Below are 18,223 nucleotides of genomic sequence, written 5' to 3'. Positions count from 1 at the left end.
CTTGCCCAAAACTTCACCGAAAGGGATTCATGGCATTCACATTATTGTTGCTGGCTTTTAGCAGTGGTCTTAATAAATTACAATGAGGGTCTATGAATTACAATCAAAGGAGGAGAAATAGTGATAGTATTCTTTATCTGATGATGAAGAACCTAGAGCTTTCTGACAATGATCTGACTGCTGAAGTTCCTGCTGAAATTGTGGAGCTGCCGAAAATGTAAGTCTGGATCTGTCAAGGAATTTCCTCCTTGTCCAAATTCGGCAGCATAAGTTCCTTAATCTCTCACTGAACCAACTTCCTGGTGTAATTGTGATAGCGGAGGCGATGCAACTGCCTCCGCACGGCGCGCGACGCCGCGCGCTCCGCGCACGACGCGGCCCCGCTGCGCGCCCCGCGCAAGACGCGGCACCGCATGAGCGCATGCAGCGTAGACTCGCCCGCCGCTAACTGCACGCGCGCGTCGCCCGCGCATGACCGGGAACGCCGGCATGCCCGTGCTCAGTGTACACTCGCATGTATTTAAACTCCAAGAGAGATCAATGAAAGTTTTGCGGTTGTTCTCTCCATCTCTATCTCTTCTTTCATGGTATCAGCTTACGAACGATCCTCCTTGGAATTTCCGTTCGCGTCCACCTCATCTCCCGCAGCCATGGCCTCCCCTCGCCACTCCTCTTCCTCCTCGGACGACGCCGGCGATGTCGCCATCCCACCGGCTCCGGCGGCCGTCGTCCAGCAGATCAACATCCGCTCCCACATCCCCATCACCCTCAGCCTCAAGGAGTCCAATTACAGCCAATGGCGCTGCTGCTTCGACTCCGTTCTCGGGAAGTTCGGCCTCGCACCCCACGTCTTCTCGCCGCCACCCCTCGACGAGCGCGATGCCGAATGGATCCTCAACGACCACAGCGTGGTAAATTGGCTCCAGACCACGGTGCACACCGAGGTGTTCAACCTCATCTACCAGCCGCGCGCGTCTGCGTTCACCGTCTGGAACTCCATCGAGGGCTTGTTCCGCGACAATGAGATGCACCGCGCCGTCCTCGTCGAAGCCGAACTCCGCTCCCTGCAGCAGGGCGACCTGAGCATCGACGACTACTGCGGCCAACTCAAGCACCTCGCCGACATCCTCCGCGACCTTGGTCACCCCGTCTCCGAGCCGAGCCAAGTGCTCAATCTTCTGCGTGGGCTGAATCCGCGCTATCGCCATCTCAAGCCCATCGTCACGTCCAAGTCGCCGCCGCACACCTTCGCCTCCGCCCGCTCCTTCCTCCTCCTGGAGGAGCTCTGCGATAAGCATGACGACAAGGTCGCGTCGGGCCAGGCGTACGCCGCCGGCCACGGGACATCCTCCAACAACTCCACCAACTCCGGGAACGGCGGCAACTCTCGCAACCGATCCCAGCGGAACAAGCGTCGCGGCGCCAACAACTCCGGCTCCAACTCCGGCGGTGTCCAGGGCACGCGCAACGCAGGCGCGTCCGGTGGCCAACCCCAGAGCGGATCTCCACAGCCCTTGCCTTGGGCCGCTGGCTACAACCCCTGGACTGGTCTGGTCCAGGCATGGCCCATGCCATTCCGCGCACCCGGTGCTGGCGTCCTCGGGCCGCGCCCGCCGTTCCAGCCTCAACAGGCAATGACGGCGCAACACCAGCTCCAGCTGCCCACCCCGACTGCGCCGCCTTCCTCAGCCTGGGATCAGCAGGCCCTGCTCTCGGCACTCGCATCGGTCGGGGGTCCTCCGCAGCAGCCTCCAAGCTCCGGTGATTGGTTCCTCGACACCGGCGCCACCACACACATGTCCAACAATCCCGGTATCCTCTCTTCCTCCTCCCCCGTTTCCTCCTCCTCTTACATCACGGTTGGAAACGGTGCTAGGCTGCCGGTCACCCACTCGGCCTGCACCTCCATTCCTACCTCCAGTACCCCCTTACTTCTCAACAATGTTCTTGTCTCTCCTCATCTAGTAAAGAACTTGATCTCCGTTCGTCAACTCACACGTGATAACAATGTTTCAATTGAATTTGATCCTAACGGTTTTTCTGTCAAGGATCTTCCCACCCGAACGGTGACCCTCCGATGTGACAGCTCCGGCAACCTCTACCCGCTCCGACTGCCGCCACAGATCGCGCTCAGTTCATCCTGCACTCGTGATCTCTGGCATCAGCGGCTCGGACATCCCGGCCGGCAAACCCTATCTACTTTGCTTCAGTCTTTTGATTTCCAGTGCAATAAAGACACATCCCACATTTGCTCTTCTTGTCAGATGGGCAAACATGTTAGGTTACCTTTTGCTCCCAGTGAATCTATAACATATTTTCCTTTCCAAATTGTTCATGCGGATGTTTGGACCTCTCCTGTGTTTAGCTTCTCGGGCTATAAGTACTATCTAGCTCTCCTTGACGATTTCACCCACTACGTTTGGGTCTTTCCCATGCGCCACAAATCAGAAACTCTGCCAATCCTGCGAAATTTTCATGCTTCTGTGGGTACCCAGTTTGGCTTGCGGATGCTTGCTTTGCAGACTGATAATGGCCGGGAGTTCGACACCGTCGCGCTACGAACGCTGCTTGCCGACCATGGCGTGCAGTTCAGGCTCTCCTGCCCGTACACATCTCAGCAGAACGGGAAGGCCGAGCGGATCCTCCGCACTCTGAACGACTGTGTTCGTACCCTCCTCGTTCACAGCGGCGCCGACTACACGTTCTGGGCCGAGGCGCTCTCCACGGCCACGCACCTCATCAACCGCCGGCCGTGTCGTGCCACCGGCTCCACCACGCCGTTCGAGCTCCTCTTCGGCGTTCCTCCCAGCTACGACGAGCTTAGGGTGTTCGGCGCGTTGTGCTTCCCCAACACTACCGCGACCGCGTCCCACAAGCTCCAGCCCAGATCCACGCCGTGCGTTTTCATCGGCTACCCGCCAGATCACCGCGGCTACCGGTGCTTCGATCTCACGACGCGCCGCGTGCTCACCTCACGGCACGTTGTCTTCGACGAGAGTCAGTTCCCCTTCCGGCAGCGCCAACCGCAGCCCACGCATACGCCCATGCATACGCCTCCAGTCGACGACACCGTCCCTGTTCTCCCTCAGCCGTTTAGCTCGCCGCCACCGCCGCAAACTTCGCGCGCGGCATCTCCTGCCTCGCCCACGAGTCCACCCATGTCCACAACATCCCCCTCCCCTGACCCTGTGCCGCGCACGTCTGCTACACCCACTGGCCATCGCATGCTCACACGCGCCAAAGCCGGCATATACAAACCCAACCCCAAATATGCCCTCTACTCCACAACCCAAACCGTCTCACCCGTGCCGTCGTCAGTTCGCGTCGCTCTAAAGGACCCCAACTGGCACGGTGCAATGCAAGCCGAGTTCGATGCCCTGCTGCGCAATGGCACCTGGTCCCTCGTCGACCGACCTCCGGGAGCACGCGTCATCACCGGCAAATGGGTGTTCAAGCACAAGCTGCGCTCCGACGGCATGCTGGAACGCTACAAGGCGAGGTGGGTCGTTCGCGGGTTCAACCAACGGCCCGGCATCGACTTCGGGGAAACGTTCACGCCGGTCGTCAAGCCCGCCACCATCCGCTCAGTGCTTGCCGTCGTTGCTTCCAAGCAATGGCCAGCGCACCAACTTGACGTCTCCAATGCGTTTCTCCATGGCGACCTCAAGGAACGCGTGTACTGTCAACAGCCCACGGGATTCGCCGATTCCGCACGCCCAACCGCTGTGTGTGAACTTCGACGATCCCTCTACGGCCTCCGGCAAGCTCCTCGCGCGTGGTTCACTCGCTTCGCGCAGTTTGTCCAGACGATCGGCTTCCAGCAGGCCCGCTCGGACTCGTCGCTGTTCATCTTCTCCTCTCCTGCAGGGATGGCGTATCTCCTACTGTATGTCGACGACATGATCCTCTCAGCATCGTCCACGGCTCTTCTCCAGCAAATCATCGCCCGCCTCAAATCCGAGTTCGCCGTCAAGGACATGGGCGCCCTTTCCTACTTCCTGGGCATCGACGTCCATCGCTCCTCCGACGGCTTCTTCCTCTCGCAATCCAGCTACGTCCACGATCTCCTCGGGCGAGCTGGCATGGCCAACTGCAAACCAGTGGCTACGCCCTGCGACACCAAGGCGAAGGCATCGACACAGGACGGCACGCCAGTCACCGATCCCAGCTTCTACCGCAGCATGGCCGGCGCCCTACAATATCTCACACTCACACGGCCCGACATCGCGCTCGCCGTGCAACAAGTGTGTCTTCACATGCACGCTCCTACTGAGGTACACGCCAGCATGCTGAAGAGGATCCTGCGCTACATCAAGGGCACTCCGTCGCTCGGTGTTCATCTTCGCGCCTCGCCGTCGACGACGCTCACTGCGTACTCAGACGCGGACTGGGCCGGCTGCCCCGACACGCGGCGTTCTACGTCCGGCTTCTGCGTGTTCCTTGGAGACTCGCTGGTGTCCTGGTCGGCGAAACGGCAGACGACGGTATCCCGATCAAGCGCAGAGGCTGAATACCGAGGCGTCGCTAATGCAGTCGCCGAGTGCACATGGCTTCGTTCCTTGCTCGGTGAGCTTCACCACGGCGTCGCCAAGGCCACGCTTGTATTCTGCGACAATGTTTCTACCACATACATGTCGCGCAACCCAGTTCATCACAAGAGGACGAAGCACATTGAGCTCGACATCCACTTCGTGCGAGAGAAGGTCAGCGTTGGCGACGTCCGTGTTCTACACGTTCCCAGTACGCGCCAACTCGCCGACATCTTCACGAAAGGCCTCCCGACGGCGCTGTTCGAAGAGTTCCGATCCAATCTCTGCGTTCCGGTGCCGAACGCTGCGATTGAGGGGGGATGATAGCGGAGGCGATGCAACTGCCTCCGCACGGCGCGCGACGCCGCGCGCTCCGCGCACGACGCGGCCCCGCTGCGCGCCCCGCGCAAGACGCGGCACCGCATGAGCGCATGCAGCGTAGACTCGCCCGCCGCTAACTGCACGCGCGCGTCGCCCGCGCATGACCGGGAACGCCGGCATGCCCGTGCTCAGTGTACACTCGCATGTATTTAAACTCCAAGATAGATCAATGAAAGTTTTGCGGTTGTTCTCTCCATCTCTATCTCTTCTTTCAAATTGCTAAGGGCATGATCACCACTGCACTTTCTAAGCCACCACACCAATCTCTCCGGGACAATACCTCCAGGTTCTCAACTTCCAGCTCTTGGTGATGAAGATCCATACATAAATGCAGGGAAAAACTATCTCTACAGCCATCTTACAAGCAAGGATGTGCAATGTGTCATCTATTAGCAAGTTGGAAGTGAGATGCATGTAACGATGTGTGGTCATTTATCTCGAGCTCTTTGGTATGAATCCTTGAATCTTGATACTGCCCTTAGGGAATACTTATGTTTGAGGAATTCACCTGGGAATGCCATTGACTAGCATTTCAATACGAACAAGAATTAATCCGTCTAAACAAAAATGAGGGGATAATAAACATTATAATTCACGAACAATAAGGTCATTGAGCCTTTTCCTCCCAATAAAAAAACCTATTTCAAAAATCAGAATATAGTATACAGCCATTTACACAATTACACGCACCCTATGGCTACTTTACTTTTTATGCTCTATCTCATCTTCTAATATAAGAATCACCAACCCCGGCAGTGTGAAACAATCCAAACTAAGGACTAGACCAAAGCAATAACAAACGATTTCGTTTTGAATTTGAAAGAAAAACATTTCATCTCAAGAACAGAGAGGCCTTGTCATTCTGATTCTGATCCTTGATGCACTTGTCTTGCTGCTGCTGTTGATCATTGCCGTCCAAACCACCGGGCACCCACCAAACTCTGATGCTCTTGTCAAGGCTCCCGCTGTACACCATGCAGCCATTGCTCACCCTGCACCAGGAAGCCTGCAGACATTTGACAGGGCCTTCGTGGCCTCCGATGGCGCCCACCTTTGCGAGCTCGCCGCTGCTCTGCCGGCGCCACAGGCCGATGGTCTTGTCGGCGGAGCCGGTGCACACCAGGTCTCTGGCGATGCATAGGCAGAGTACCGCCATGTCGTGCGCCTTGACGTCGCACGCGAGGGTCCACCGGGCGGCGCTCCTGCTGCCAAGCCGGTCCCAGGCGACGACGTGGCCGTCCGACCCCGCAGCGTACACCCGGTGGTCGGCGCCGACCGCGAGGGCGTTCCACGAGACGCCGTCGCGGGCGACGAGGACACCCTGGAGGAAATGCGCGGCCTTGCCTTTCTCCCAGGCCTTGACGCGCCCGTCGGCGGATGCCGAGTAGACGACGCCGGCGTCGGTGGCGACGGCGTTGACGGCGTCGTCGTGGGCGCGGATGGACTCGATGCACTTGAGGTCGGCGGTGCGCCAGACCTTGAGCGTCTTGTCCCAGGATCCCGAGTAGAGGAGGCCGTCGTGCACGGCGAGGCAGGAGATGCTGTCGGCGTGCTCGATCCAGAGGCGTTTGTGGTTGCGGCGCGTCTGGATGTAGCTCGCCTGGCGGAAGATCCGGCCCAGGTAGTCCCTGGCGGTGGGCAGCGCGGCGACGAGCTTGAAGGCGTTCTCGGAGCGGCGCGACACGCGCCAGACCCGGACGCGGCCGTCCTGGTGCGCGGAGAAGACGCGGCCGCCCGCGGCGGCCAGCGCCTTGACGGAGCCTTCGCCGCGGCCGAACCGCGCGAAGCGGCGGAGGTCCGGCTGCTGCCACGCGACGATGTCGGCGCCCGTGCAGGCGCTGAGCAGGAACTCCCCGCAGAGCGAGAGGCAGGAGACGGGGCCCGGGTGGTCCCGCAGCACCGCGAGCGCCTTGCACGCGGTCGGCCCCCCCATCGGCGACGCAGCGGGTCCTCCTCCCTCCGCGGAGGGCGGCGAGGCGGCGGCGTCCGTGAAGGACGAGGACGTGGAGCCGAAGGAGGAGAAGGAAAATGAGGCAGAGAGGTGCGCGGGCCGCGGGAGCAGGGGCGCGGACACCGCAGCGCTGTCGTCTTGGTCGGGCATTTCCATGGTTGTTTGTTAGGTCAGGAGGGGGAGGGGCTCAGAGACGTTGGGAGGGGGCGATCGCGAGCTCGCGGTGGCTATAATAGCGGAGGGGAGAGGCGCGAGCGCGGCGCTGGCTTGGCGTTCGTTGGGGACAGAGGGCCGGCCGTTTTAAGACGACGACCAGACAGGGCCTGGGTAGGCTCGTGTCATTTTTCTTTTCCCTTTTCCTTTCCAGACAAGAGAGAGAGGAAAGGATAACGCTTTTCGTTTCTTCTACCCTCGTTCCGACATTTGGCCTGCTAATTAGACCCTCATGTCTTTTTGGTGTGCTTGATCATTAAGCACTTGCGACGAAAAAATGATTGATTCATAGGCAAACTAGCAGCCGGTGCACTGAACGACGATGCAACGCCTCAGAAACAGGGGGCGAAAGGAAGAATGACCACAGCTCGTAGATGCCATGAATGCTTCTGTGAGGAGAGAGAGATCGTCAGACCTTTTCCGCATGAACATGCACCCAACTTTTGTGGCTGGAGTTCCCTTCAAGACTGGCCCTTGGATTGCTAGTCTCTCTACTGAACGAACTTGCAGCTACGACTTCCACTATTTATCCACCGACCAGAGCCGGGCCCGGACGCGAACGCGGACGGTATGCATGCATGCGACCACAGAATAATGCTACTCCTACTGTTCAGGGAAGGGACACACTATGCACTGCAAAATTGCGACCGCTGCCGCTGCTTGCTTGTGCCGGCTACCTTCACTTGCAGAGAACATACACGCTTGTGCAATTTTTTGCCTGACAGGTTACTCGCAACCACCTGTAATCGATCGATATGATCGGCCTCGCACGGCTAGCTTAATTTACGTTGCTTCCGGCAAAGCAGGAGAGACGACTAGCTAGCTTGTTCGTCAAACACTACTCGATAATCAAATTAAACCTTTCATTTAGCATTCGAACGAAACAAGCTCAAATAATCGATCACGTGTAAAATGGCTAAGGAAGGACGAAATTATATGGTTTTTTTTTTGTATCAGCTTGCTTTGGTGCGTTGACAGTCCTAGGGGCCGCTGGTTCCGGAGACAAAAGCTTGCATTGCCTGGTTTGACGACGCACGCGAGCCGAAAAACAAATGGGGAGCACGCGCTGTTTACGCTAGTGCGGTAGGTTCAAAAGTTTTTCAAATTTTTTATATATGCGACGCTCCACTCCAAGCAAAAGTCGCAGTACGGCGTTTGATTTTCGAGTGTATATGCATGCTCGCGTATGAAGCAATTGCCGCCCTTCTCGGTTGGTGTTGGAGAACACCTTTCCGGCCAGACTGAAAAAAAAGGCAGTTCGATCGTGTTCCTGCTATTCATCAAGCTAGCTTCTCAGTTGCCTTCCTTTTTTTTATATACCAATCAATAAAGCTTTTAATTGGAGTTTTTGGACAGGAGAATGTTCATTCTGATGCAGCTGGGAGAGCTGGTAGAGCTCGATCGTCTAAAAACGGAGGAGACGATCGCTAGCTGGAACCGTTCAAAACCCTCTCAAGTGGCAACAGAAAAAATTACCAGAAACCTCCAGAAGGTATAAAGCCAAATGCGTACATACCGAAGATTACATTATTATTTATTAGTAGCTGAAATCTTTTGAATAGTGGGCGGACAACGTTAGCATCAGCTTGTTGATGGGCGATTTGCATGATTCAGATCAAGAAAGCGATGCTGCGCGGATTACGTGAGCAATTGACGATTTGACCCAGCCGCCATGTGGCATTGACCTGTATATGGAGCGTGTGACAGGTTAGCTTCCACTGATCCTGCTCCGGTCTCCTTTCCACCTAGGAGATGGAAGGATGATGTCAAAGATGGATCAATCTGGTGAAATGGGAGACACCAGCCTCCAGCTTTTGATCATCGCAATTCCTTAGCTTCCAAAGCCCCGGCAGAAGTAGTCGAGCTAAACATATTATTAAGAACAATACGTTAACTCCACGACCAATTCAAAAGTATATATGAGCCTGTTGTGTTGGCTTGGCACGGGTAGCTGGTGCTGATTTGTTGCGAGAGAAAAGTGCTGCTGACTAGTGGCTGATACTGATGTGATGTAACAGAAAAACACTGCCGCTTGATCTGGTGGGTGTGCTACTGATCTGGTGTGTGAGAGAAAAGCAAAGCTGATTACCGGCCGGCCCAACACGCTGTCTAGCGTCAGAAACGGAAACTGAGAAATGCAGAATAGAAAACCACACTTGCTGCAAACAAAAGTATCGGCCCGCAGGCCGCAGCGCGTACGGGCTGAGTTCCAGAGTGTTTGTCCATTGTCCTTGAATTTGGCCCGCGGAGAATGAACTCGCAATAGCCCATATGGGCCGAATTCCCAGCAGTTGTTCTTAAATACGGCCCATCAAATCCTCGTTTTATGAGAGAGAGCTTGCTTGTGCTGTGGGCGGCAGGCGGCTGTTGCGGTTGCGGACTCCCATCCATCAAGCGCTGCCTCCTCGTCTTTTTCTGTCTCCCGTTCTGCTCTCCCCTTCTCTCCTCTCGTGGCTTTCCTTTCCCGGCGGCGGCGACGACGACTTGGCGAGCGGTGACGCCGCCCTTCGCCGGGCCCTTCGCCGGCGACGAGCGCCCACCAGGTACGCCCGCCCTATCTATTCTCATCCCGCTGTGCGAAACGGAGCGGCCCAAACCCTAGAGTAACCTATTCGTTTTCGGATCTGACACAATTGCAAGTGTGTACGTGTATCACACACCTACTAACTTCGATTCTCTTGCAAAATCTATCGGGTGTATTCGCGTGGACATCCATGTCCGCTACTGGGTCCGCCCCTGCCATGCCCCGCCCCCAAGCCTTCCCCGGCAATTTTGAGGGGTTAACCGCAAAATTTAGGGTTGCAGCTTTCAATAGCTGTGACAAGGCAATAGGATCCTGTGCTTGGTTGTGTGGTCCATCTGGAATTATGATTTAGGCATTGGGGGGTTGGGATTTCTGGAGACGATTTCTAAAGCTTTGAAACCGTGTTGTGTGTAGCTGATAAGTAAATTTTGGACCTCGGCATGAGCCTAATGGGGGCACGTGGCAACACCAATTTGAATGGTTGTATCCCATGTAACTGCTGGATAACTAGATAGAGGGAGATGTTCCAAAGAGAGGTCAATCCAATGATTCTGCAGCAATAATTTCTTTTGCCACAATACTCACTGTTTTTTTACCTAATGTCAAGTTGCTGTTTATCCCCCCCCCCCCCTCTTGTTCACACATTAATGGAACCTTTTATGGTATACCCAGGTATAACCCCTCATGAATAGCAATATTGCTTTTCGAGGATATCATATTGTCGTCTATCACAGATAGATACTGTCCTTATCCAGTGTTAAAATTTGGGATACCATTGTATGGTTGATGATTAAATGCTTGTTTCTACTCCAAATTTGATATAGATATTCTCTGGCTGAGCAACCATTACTAAATCATATTCATATCAACTTTCAGATCCAGTGAAAGGTTGCCAACTCGACATATGGTGTTTAAGAAATCCATGCATCTCTTCACCATAACTTCAAGGCAATATCCTTGTTAATTTTGGTAACCTTCAGTACGTTGCTGAGAGTTTTCCTGGACACAGGGGAATAAGGAACCTTAGGTTTTCTTGATATTGCACTGTAGCCAGTGTTATAATGGCTACAAAACTTGTGGTAAGTGACACCCCCACTTCTTTCCTTTGTAAGATTCTATACACGAATGCTCACCTGAGGAATAATGAGGATGCACAATTAATGGACTTAGGTTCTTGGTATCCCCTGGGATGTTGACACTGAAGGATTACGGGAGTACATGGCCAAGTTTGGACCCCTAGATGACTGCGTTGTCATGAAGGTTTGCAATAATTTCATATATATGTTTGCTTCCAGAAAATTTTGCGGCATCGCAATCTCGGAAGTATTTGATAATTTTGGAAACTCTTGGTTAAATATCTCATATTTATTTTCTGCACTGATTATTTGCTTATAATGCATGGATGATTTGCATAGGAATACTTAATTATGTGTGGCCATATGGCCGTGTCCTTGGTATTAATTTTTCATTCATTTAATCTGTTTGAGGTTTACTATTTCATTTTGAATTTTTGCATCATCAGCTCATTACATGATTGGATCACTATATGTGCTAATTGCCATTCTGATTTACCACCATGTGTCTTGCATGTTGAAAATAACAGGAGCGATCTTCTGGGCGATCACGTGGGTTTGGCTATGTAACATTCTCATCAGCTGATGATGCAAAGGTACATTCTGCGAATAGTGCAACCTTTTACTAGAATCCATATGCATCGATTCTGTAGTGACAAATTCATTTTTCTGAGTCACTACATTATCCTTTCAGAATGTTCTTGAATGTGAACATGTTCTTGGGAGCCGGACTTTAGAAGTGAAGATAGCTACTCCAAAGGTAAATAACATACACAAGAACTTACCTTTCCTTTGTGTGACCGTCTACTGTTGATATGTGTCAAGATATTGTTGAAATTGATTATGGTGCAATTTCCACTTAATGCAGGAAGAAATGAAATCACAAGGAACAAAGAAAGCTACAAGGATATTTGTTGCTCGAATTCCACAATCTGTGGATGAGTCGATGTTTCGTAGGTGAGCTAAAGACTGACTTTTCTTCGTTATTTATTTACGCATTGATATGCATCGAGCTTGTATAAACTGGGATTTTCTGTATTAACAGGCATTTTGAAGCTTTTGGAGAAATTCTTGATCTTTACATGCCAAAGGTTAGAAAAATTTGTTTGACATGCATTGCATCTGGTATCCTTCAACAGTGATACTATTGTTTCATACATAAGGCACATATGCTTGTTGCCCTGTTCAACCTATTAATTCACAGCAATATTGAGTAAGGTGATCTCCAGTAATGTTATCATTATTGCCTATGCAATTGTGGGAAACCTCATCTTAATCTGAATAAATCATATGTGGTTTACATCAGTTCTTATAGGTTTATAACATGCAATGTTAAACATAAATGTAGTATTTTTGATAAAACTAAATCCCTAACTTAGTCCTTAAATGTCCCAAAATGAATTTGCTTTGTTGTGCTTGACTTCTATACAACATTCGTGGATTTCTTCAGCCTTACTGGTGAGGCATCATTCGTGTAGCAATCTGGGAATATGGGGAGTGCTAGGGAAGATGAGGATTGATATTATATCAGCACATTCACAGCGTTTTGAATAAGACAGACGTTGTACTTGCTACCGGTGTTAAGATCATAATGCAGAAACTTTGCATGAGTACATTGCTCCATGTTCGTAAAGCAATTTAGAGTAGCATTCAATGGTTATGCAGCATTGCAGGACTTGATGTAGACTACAGCTGGATATGACAAGATCTTACTAAAATTTGCACTCCACACTCTTATCTCCTGTGTAGGAACATGGTTCAAAAGGGCATCGTGGAATTGGGTTTATCACGTTTCAGAGTGCAGGTACATTTACGGATACCTTCTAGCTTATTATATGTGAATAGTTTTTTCGGCTGAGTTGAGGGGGTGGGCGCAGCAGCTTTAACAGAAACAGAATGACAAAAGAAGTAGTTGACTTACGTTTTTGGGGTACCAATTACGTGTCAACCTGTGGAGAGTAAATGGTAGAGTGATTTACAGCGGTCTTACTTATCTTGTAGAAAATTGTTCTTTAGCCAAGGATATATTTCTATGTTAGATGATTGCACTTGTAGACAATTGTTACACTGTCCTTTTTCTTTGATTTTTTTCCTATTTGTGCTTGACATTTGATATGCTAGGTTTTGGGATAGATTTCTATTTGTAGCAGTTCTTGAACCATTTATTTATTGCAGTTTGTGTTCTACTCAGTTTTCAACATAAAAGTTGTCTTGTGCTCATTCTCCCGAGCCTTTTTCTTGTTTCTGCATTATTTCCTTTTTGCATTTTCTAATTTTCAATGTTATTTAACAGAATCTGTGGACAGCATCATGCAAGAGTCGCATGAGCTTGATGGTACAACTGTAGTTGTTGATCGTGCAACTCCAAAGGTACCTTTACTCTGTTCTGAAATAGAGCTCAATGGTGGTCAAATTGAATTATTACCTCCAACTATATTGTCTAATGATACATCCCAAATTGTTTTAGGGTACTGTGTGAATTAAAATACTAGATCATCAACTTAGTTGCCCACTATTTAAAACCAGCCAAAGACCTGAAATATGTTTGTATCAGGATGAAGATGTCAGATACCCACCGAGCAGGGCATCGCAAGGTGGCTATGGTGCATATAACGCATATATCTCAGCTGCTACCAGATATGCAGCTTTGGGTGCACCAACACTGTATGACCATCCTGGATCAGCTTATGGAAGTAAGTCTTCGGTGATAAGTTTGTCTCAGATTTGAACACGCAGCAACTATTCTAGTGGACTACGCATTTCACTATTTGACTTGCATCAACCAGGAGGAGGGTATTATGGATCCTCTCAAGCAGTTGGCAAGAAGATATTTGTTGGTAGGCTTCCACAAGAAGCAAACACAGATGACCTGAGGCATTACTTCGGCAGATTTGGTCGAATCGTAGATGCATATATTCCAAAGGTGAGGCTAAGACTGCTACTGTTTGCCATATCATTGCTTATTATTTGTATAAACTTCTCTACCCTTGTAGGACCCTAAAAGAAGTGGCCACCGAGGTTTTGGTTTTGTCACCTTCGCTGATGAGGGTGTGGCAGAACGTGTAGCTCGCAGAAGCCATGAAATTCTGGGACAAGAGGTAAGGGGCATTCCTTGTCGTTGTGGCGGTTGCGTAGCTTGCTGCTTGCATCTAGTATAAAAATATGATAGTCTTGACTTTATACTGAGGAGAAAAAATGTGACTTGTTGTGTTCTGCTATTTCAGGTTGCAATAGACACAGCTGCACCGCTTGAGAGCGATTCAACTGGTGGCGGCGCTTACATTGATCCCATGGACCTTTATGGTGCTTATGGTTCAATGCGATCTTTTGGCAGGTTCTGTGGCAGTCTAGATTATAATGTAAGCACAAAAGGATGTTCTCGTGGCATAGTAGGCTTATTATGGTACAAATGAAATTGCATGATTAGGCTCTGCAAAACAGAAATCTTTTGTTGCTGTTACTTGTTTCTGGCATGATCTAATAATGAATCCTTGTCATACTCCAGTATGGGTATGGACCCAGCAGCGGAAGCAGCAGATCAAGAGGGGATTGGCGATACCAACCTTACTGAACAAGTCGTGTGTCTCGGTTATTGTCAAGTGCTGTTTTAGTTCACCTCTAGGGGAGGAAACTGTGGAGATGGGGAAAAGAAATACTTTTGAGAATGCTAAGCGGTACCTCAAAGTGGTATGTGAATCTTAAGTGGGGCGTGTGGAACCTATCTATTTGTTCATGTTGTAATTTTTGACATGGAAATGCTATGGTGCTATTTCTTTGTCGCAATTAAAGATTGATGCTTAAAGATGAAGGCAGCCTTGTAGTTATTGTGTGGAACTGCTGCCTGTAATAAAAAAAAACTTATTAGCCGACAGCCGTTGCCGTGCACCATCTCATTTTCGTGGTCGCTAGTGAGTTTTTGAAAATCCCGACTGATACTTTTGGAGCTCGAACCGTGCAACACCGCTTCTGTGCGGGTTCCGAACAGTAGTTGCACCTGTTGGTTTAGTTGGCTGTTGGCACAGGTTGAAGCTGGAGCAAGTAGAACGGAAAGATCTCAGCTTGAAGATCAACTGAACTGATGAAGCTGACGTAACGTTGCATACAAATCATCGCAATCAAGCTTATTATTATTCCCTTGTAAGTCACTCAAGGAACGTGAAGACGAAACCATCTCTTTCGAAACGGACTGCGACTTGCAAGAGCGGCGTTCTGATGACTTTGACTAGTACTCCTACCTTGTTATGCATCAAGAAATATCACAAAAGCAGGTGAAGCCTCCTGACTATCAGTACTGAGTGAGCGCCACTGGCCCTGTCAAGTGTGAACCCAGTCCCAGGATCAGCAAGTACTCTGCTTTGTGATGTCTCCCCGTACCGCCGAGCTGGCCGTCGCCGACGGCGACCGGGCGCGGCTGCAGCAGCTGGGATACAAGCAGGAGCTCAAGCGCGGCCTCTCGTACGTTCCGCAATCTGCACAGCATGCGGTTTCATTAACCCTCGAGCAATTTCGTTCTCACCCTGCTGCATGTTGTCGTAGCCTCCTCTCCAACTTCGCCTTCGCCTTCTCCTTCTCCATCATCTCCGTGCTGGCGGGCGTCACCACGACGTACAACACCGGGCTGCGCTACGGCGGGCCGGCCTCCATGACGCTGGGCTGGCTCGTCGTCGCGGCGTTCAACGGCTGCGTCGCGCTGTCCATGGCGGGGAGATCTGCTCGGCCTACCCGACCTCCGGCGGCCTCTACTACTGGAGCGCCAAGCTCGCCGGCGAGGACTGGGCGCCCCTCGCTTCCTGGGTCACCGGATGGTAACACACGCTTCCTTGGACCATTTGGAAATTAGGAAACCTTTTCGTTTTGTTTATGTTACTTTTCCATAATAGTGAACACAAAACGACGTTTTCAAATGATCCTCTGTCAATTGCTAGTTATTACTATATTTAATCCTGTGTCATGTTTAACAGGTTCAACATCGTGGGCCAGGTATACGCTTTGTTTCACCACATGACGCTGGGTTGGCTCGTCGTCGCGGCGTTCAACGGCTGCGTCGCCCTGTCCATGGCCGAGATCTGCTCGGCCTACCCGACCTCCGGCGGGCTCTACTACTGGAGCGCCAAGCTTGCCGGCAAGGAATGGGCTCCCCTCGCTTCCTGGGTCACTGGATGGTACGCCAGCTCTGTTCAGACTTCAGAGCGAGTTTCAATCTGCCTGGGTGCTAGATATTAACCTCATTTTGCCGTATGGGTGGGTACGTATATGGTTGGTAGATGGCCCAACAAATAAATAAATAAATACTCGAAAACATTTACAGTAGATGATCTTGTGCCTAGCTAGTATTGGAAACGAACAGTTGTATCAGACAGAGATTCTCGGTATCTTATTTGTTTTATGAAACTCGGTAGAACAGTGTAATAATCAAGTTTATATCTTGTCTCTTGTGTTATACAGGTTCAACATCGTACGCCGGCTAGCTTCATGTTCACAGGTCCTCCGTTTCGGTACCTAGTTCCTTGGTCATGCACTCCTGCTTGGACTGTCGTCTGGCTGCACCTACTGGCATCCTGGCATATGTGCCATTGGCATTGTTGTTTCCACACGCGAGCCGGCAGGCCGCATTTTCAGGTTTTATTTAGTTAGAGGCCTGTCAACTTTCAAGCGTCTGAAAATTCCTTGCTTGTTCATGCCTCCGTGGCTCAGTCACATAGCATTGATTGTGTAGCTTAAAACTGCAATATTAATAGTTCAATTGGACTTTCAATCTGACAGTGAAAGTAAAAGAAACGGTCAAATTCCTTAGTTGGACCGCAACAACAACATGGTTGAATTTTCACGCAGTGGGCCGGTACCACGAGCGTGGACTTCTCGTTGGCGCAGTTGGTCCAAGTGATCATCCTGCTTGGCACCGGGGGCCGCAACGGCGGCGGCTACATGGCGTCCAAGTACGTCTTGCTGGCCATCTATGGTGCCATCCTGGTCATCCACGGGCTCATGAACAGCCTCCCTATCCAGTGCCTGGCATGGATTGGCCACGTCGGAGCATTCTTGACAGAGAGCAGATATAGCATTATGCAGGCATTGGTGTTAACTGGATGGATGGATCATGTATGCTAGGTATATTTGTTCTGGTGATCTTGATTCCAGCGGTTGCTAAGGAAAGAGCAAGCTTGGAGTTCATCTTCACACACTTCAACACGGACAATGGCATGGGGATCCACGCCAAGGCTTACATTCTTGCCATGGGGTTGCTGATGAGCCAGTACTCTCTCATCGGCTACGACGCGTCTGCACACATGGTAAGACACTAAGTGCAGACATTAGTGGCGCATCAGAGTTCGTTCTGACCGATCGATCACCAATCACGAGTGCGCCAGACAGAGGAGACGAAGAACGCGGACCGGAGCGGGCCGACGGGGCTGGTCACCGCCGTCGCTCTGTCGAGCGCGTTCGGGTGGATCTTCCTGGTGGCCCTGACGTCGCTCATGACGGAGGACATCCCGTCCCTCCTGGACCCCGGCAACGACGCCGGCGGGTACGCCGTCGCGCAGGCTCTGCACACCGCCTTCCGCAGGAGGTACGGCGGCGGCGCCGGGGCGCTCCTGTGCTTGGGAGTCGTCGCGGTCACCACCTTCCTCTGCGGCTCCGGGTGCATAACTACCAACTCGAGGATGGGGTACGCCTTCTCCAGGGACGGGGCCATGCCCTTCTCGCGCTTCTGGTACCGGGTGAACAAGCAGGAGGTGCCCTTCAACGTCGTCTGGCTCTCCGTCGCCGTGGCCTTCGTCATGGAGCTCACGGTACGGGATGATCTGCTCATATCTGAACTTAGCTTCATTCAAGTGGTCACAAATACAGTGCAGCAGAACACATGCATGCCATTGCCATGTCGTCACAGCAAAGGGACGATTTCCATGTCAATTCCAACCATTTTTGTGCTTGTCTGTTCCTGACAGTCGCTGGGGAGCCAGGTGGCGTTCCAGGCAATGCTGTCCGTCGCGACGGTCGGAGCGTACATCGCCTACGGGCTGCCCATCTTCTTCCGCGTGACCACCGCCCGGAGATCCTTCGTTCCGGGGCCGTTTCACCTCGGAAAATACGGCCTCCTCGTCGGCTGGGCCGCCGTCGCTTGGGTGGCCCTCGTCACCGTGCTCTTCTCCCTCCCGGTGGCGTACCCCGTCGCCAAGGACAACTTCAACTACACGCCGGTCTTCGTCGGCGGCGTGCTTTTGCTCAGCGTCGGCGCCTGGGTGCTCCACGCCCGGTTCTGGTTCCAAGGGCCAATCACCAATGTTGACTTGTAAATAGCCTGTTTGGCAGCGATGGCATTCAGCTGCAGCTTGCACTCGTGAATATCTATTATCTTATTATTTGGCCAACAAACGGAGTCTCCACGTTCACTCTCAAAGTGTAGAAATTTCTACGTTAATCGGAGAAAAATAAAAAAATAAAAATTACCCACCACTACAATTATGACAAAATTAGCCTAAAATATCTATGTGTCTAATTAAAAATCACCCACCAATGCCATTATTTTTTTGGCGACCGTGCCTGAGCACGT

General features: G+C 51.6%; 2 protein-coding genes and 2 pseudogenes across 4 annotated transcripts in view; 2 read left to right on the top strand and 2 right to left on the bottom strand.

Moving 5' to 3' along the window:
- LOC120672029 overlaps positions 1–18,223 on the bottom strand; it is a 96,594-nt pseudogene that overhangs the window by 18,053 nt on the left and 60,318 nt on the right. The gene's annotated exons all lie outside the window — the stretch shown is intronic.
- On the bottom strand, positions 5,540–7,039 carry LOC120672031 (protein JINGUBANG-like). Its single transcript, XM_039952324.1, has one exon. The coding sequence runs from the start codon at positions 7,015–7,017 to the stop codon at positions 5,743–5,745; it is 1,275 nt and encodes a 424-aa protein (XP_039808258.1). The 5' UTR covers positions 7,018–7,039; the 3' UTR covers positions 5,540–5,742.
- LOC120672035 (RNA-binding protein Musashi homolog 2-like) lies at positions 9,428–14,542 on the top strand. 2 transcript variants are annotated; one of them, XM_039952330.1, is made up of 15 exons: positions 9,428–9,617; positions 10,475–10,486; positions 10,608–10,677; positions 10,769–10,858; positions 11,202–11,267; positions 11,366–11,431; positions 11,540–11,628; positions 11,717–11,762; positions 12,421–12,475; positions 12,965–13,041; positions 13,226–13,364; positions 13,458–13,594; positions 13,665–13,769; positions 13,896–14,030; positions 14,177–14,542. In XM_039952330.1, the coding sequence occupies exons 3-15, from the start codon at positions 10,660–10,662 to the stop codon at positions 14,240–14,242; spliced, it is 1,089 nt and encodes a 362-aa protein (XP_039808264.1). In that variant the 5' UTR covers positions 9,428–9,617; positions 10,475–10,486; positions 10,608–10,659; the 3' UTR covers positions 14,243–14,542. The 2 variants fall into 2 exon arrangements, with proteins under 2 accessions (XP_039808264.1, XP_039808263.1); XM_039952329.1 differs by having other exon boundaries at positions 10,475–10,546.
- On the top strand, positions 14,935–18,056 carry LOC120672040 (annotated as a pseudogene).

The sequence above is a fragment of the Panicum virgatum genome, chromosome 5N (genome assembly GCF_016808335.1).
Source record: "Panicum virgatum strain AP13 chromosome 5N, P.virgatum_v5, whole genome shotgun sequence".
Classification (NCBI taxonomy): domain Eukaryota; kingdom Viridiplantae; phylum Streptophyta; class Magnoliopsida; order Poales; family Poaceae; genus Panicum; species Panicum virgatum.
The sequence above is the reverse complement of the archived record's forward strand: the minus strand, read 5'-3'. Positions and strand labels throughout refer to the sequence as shown.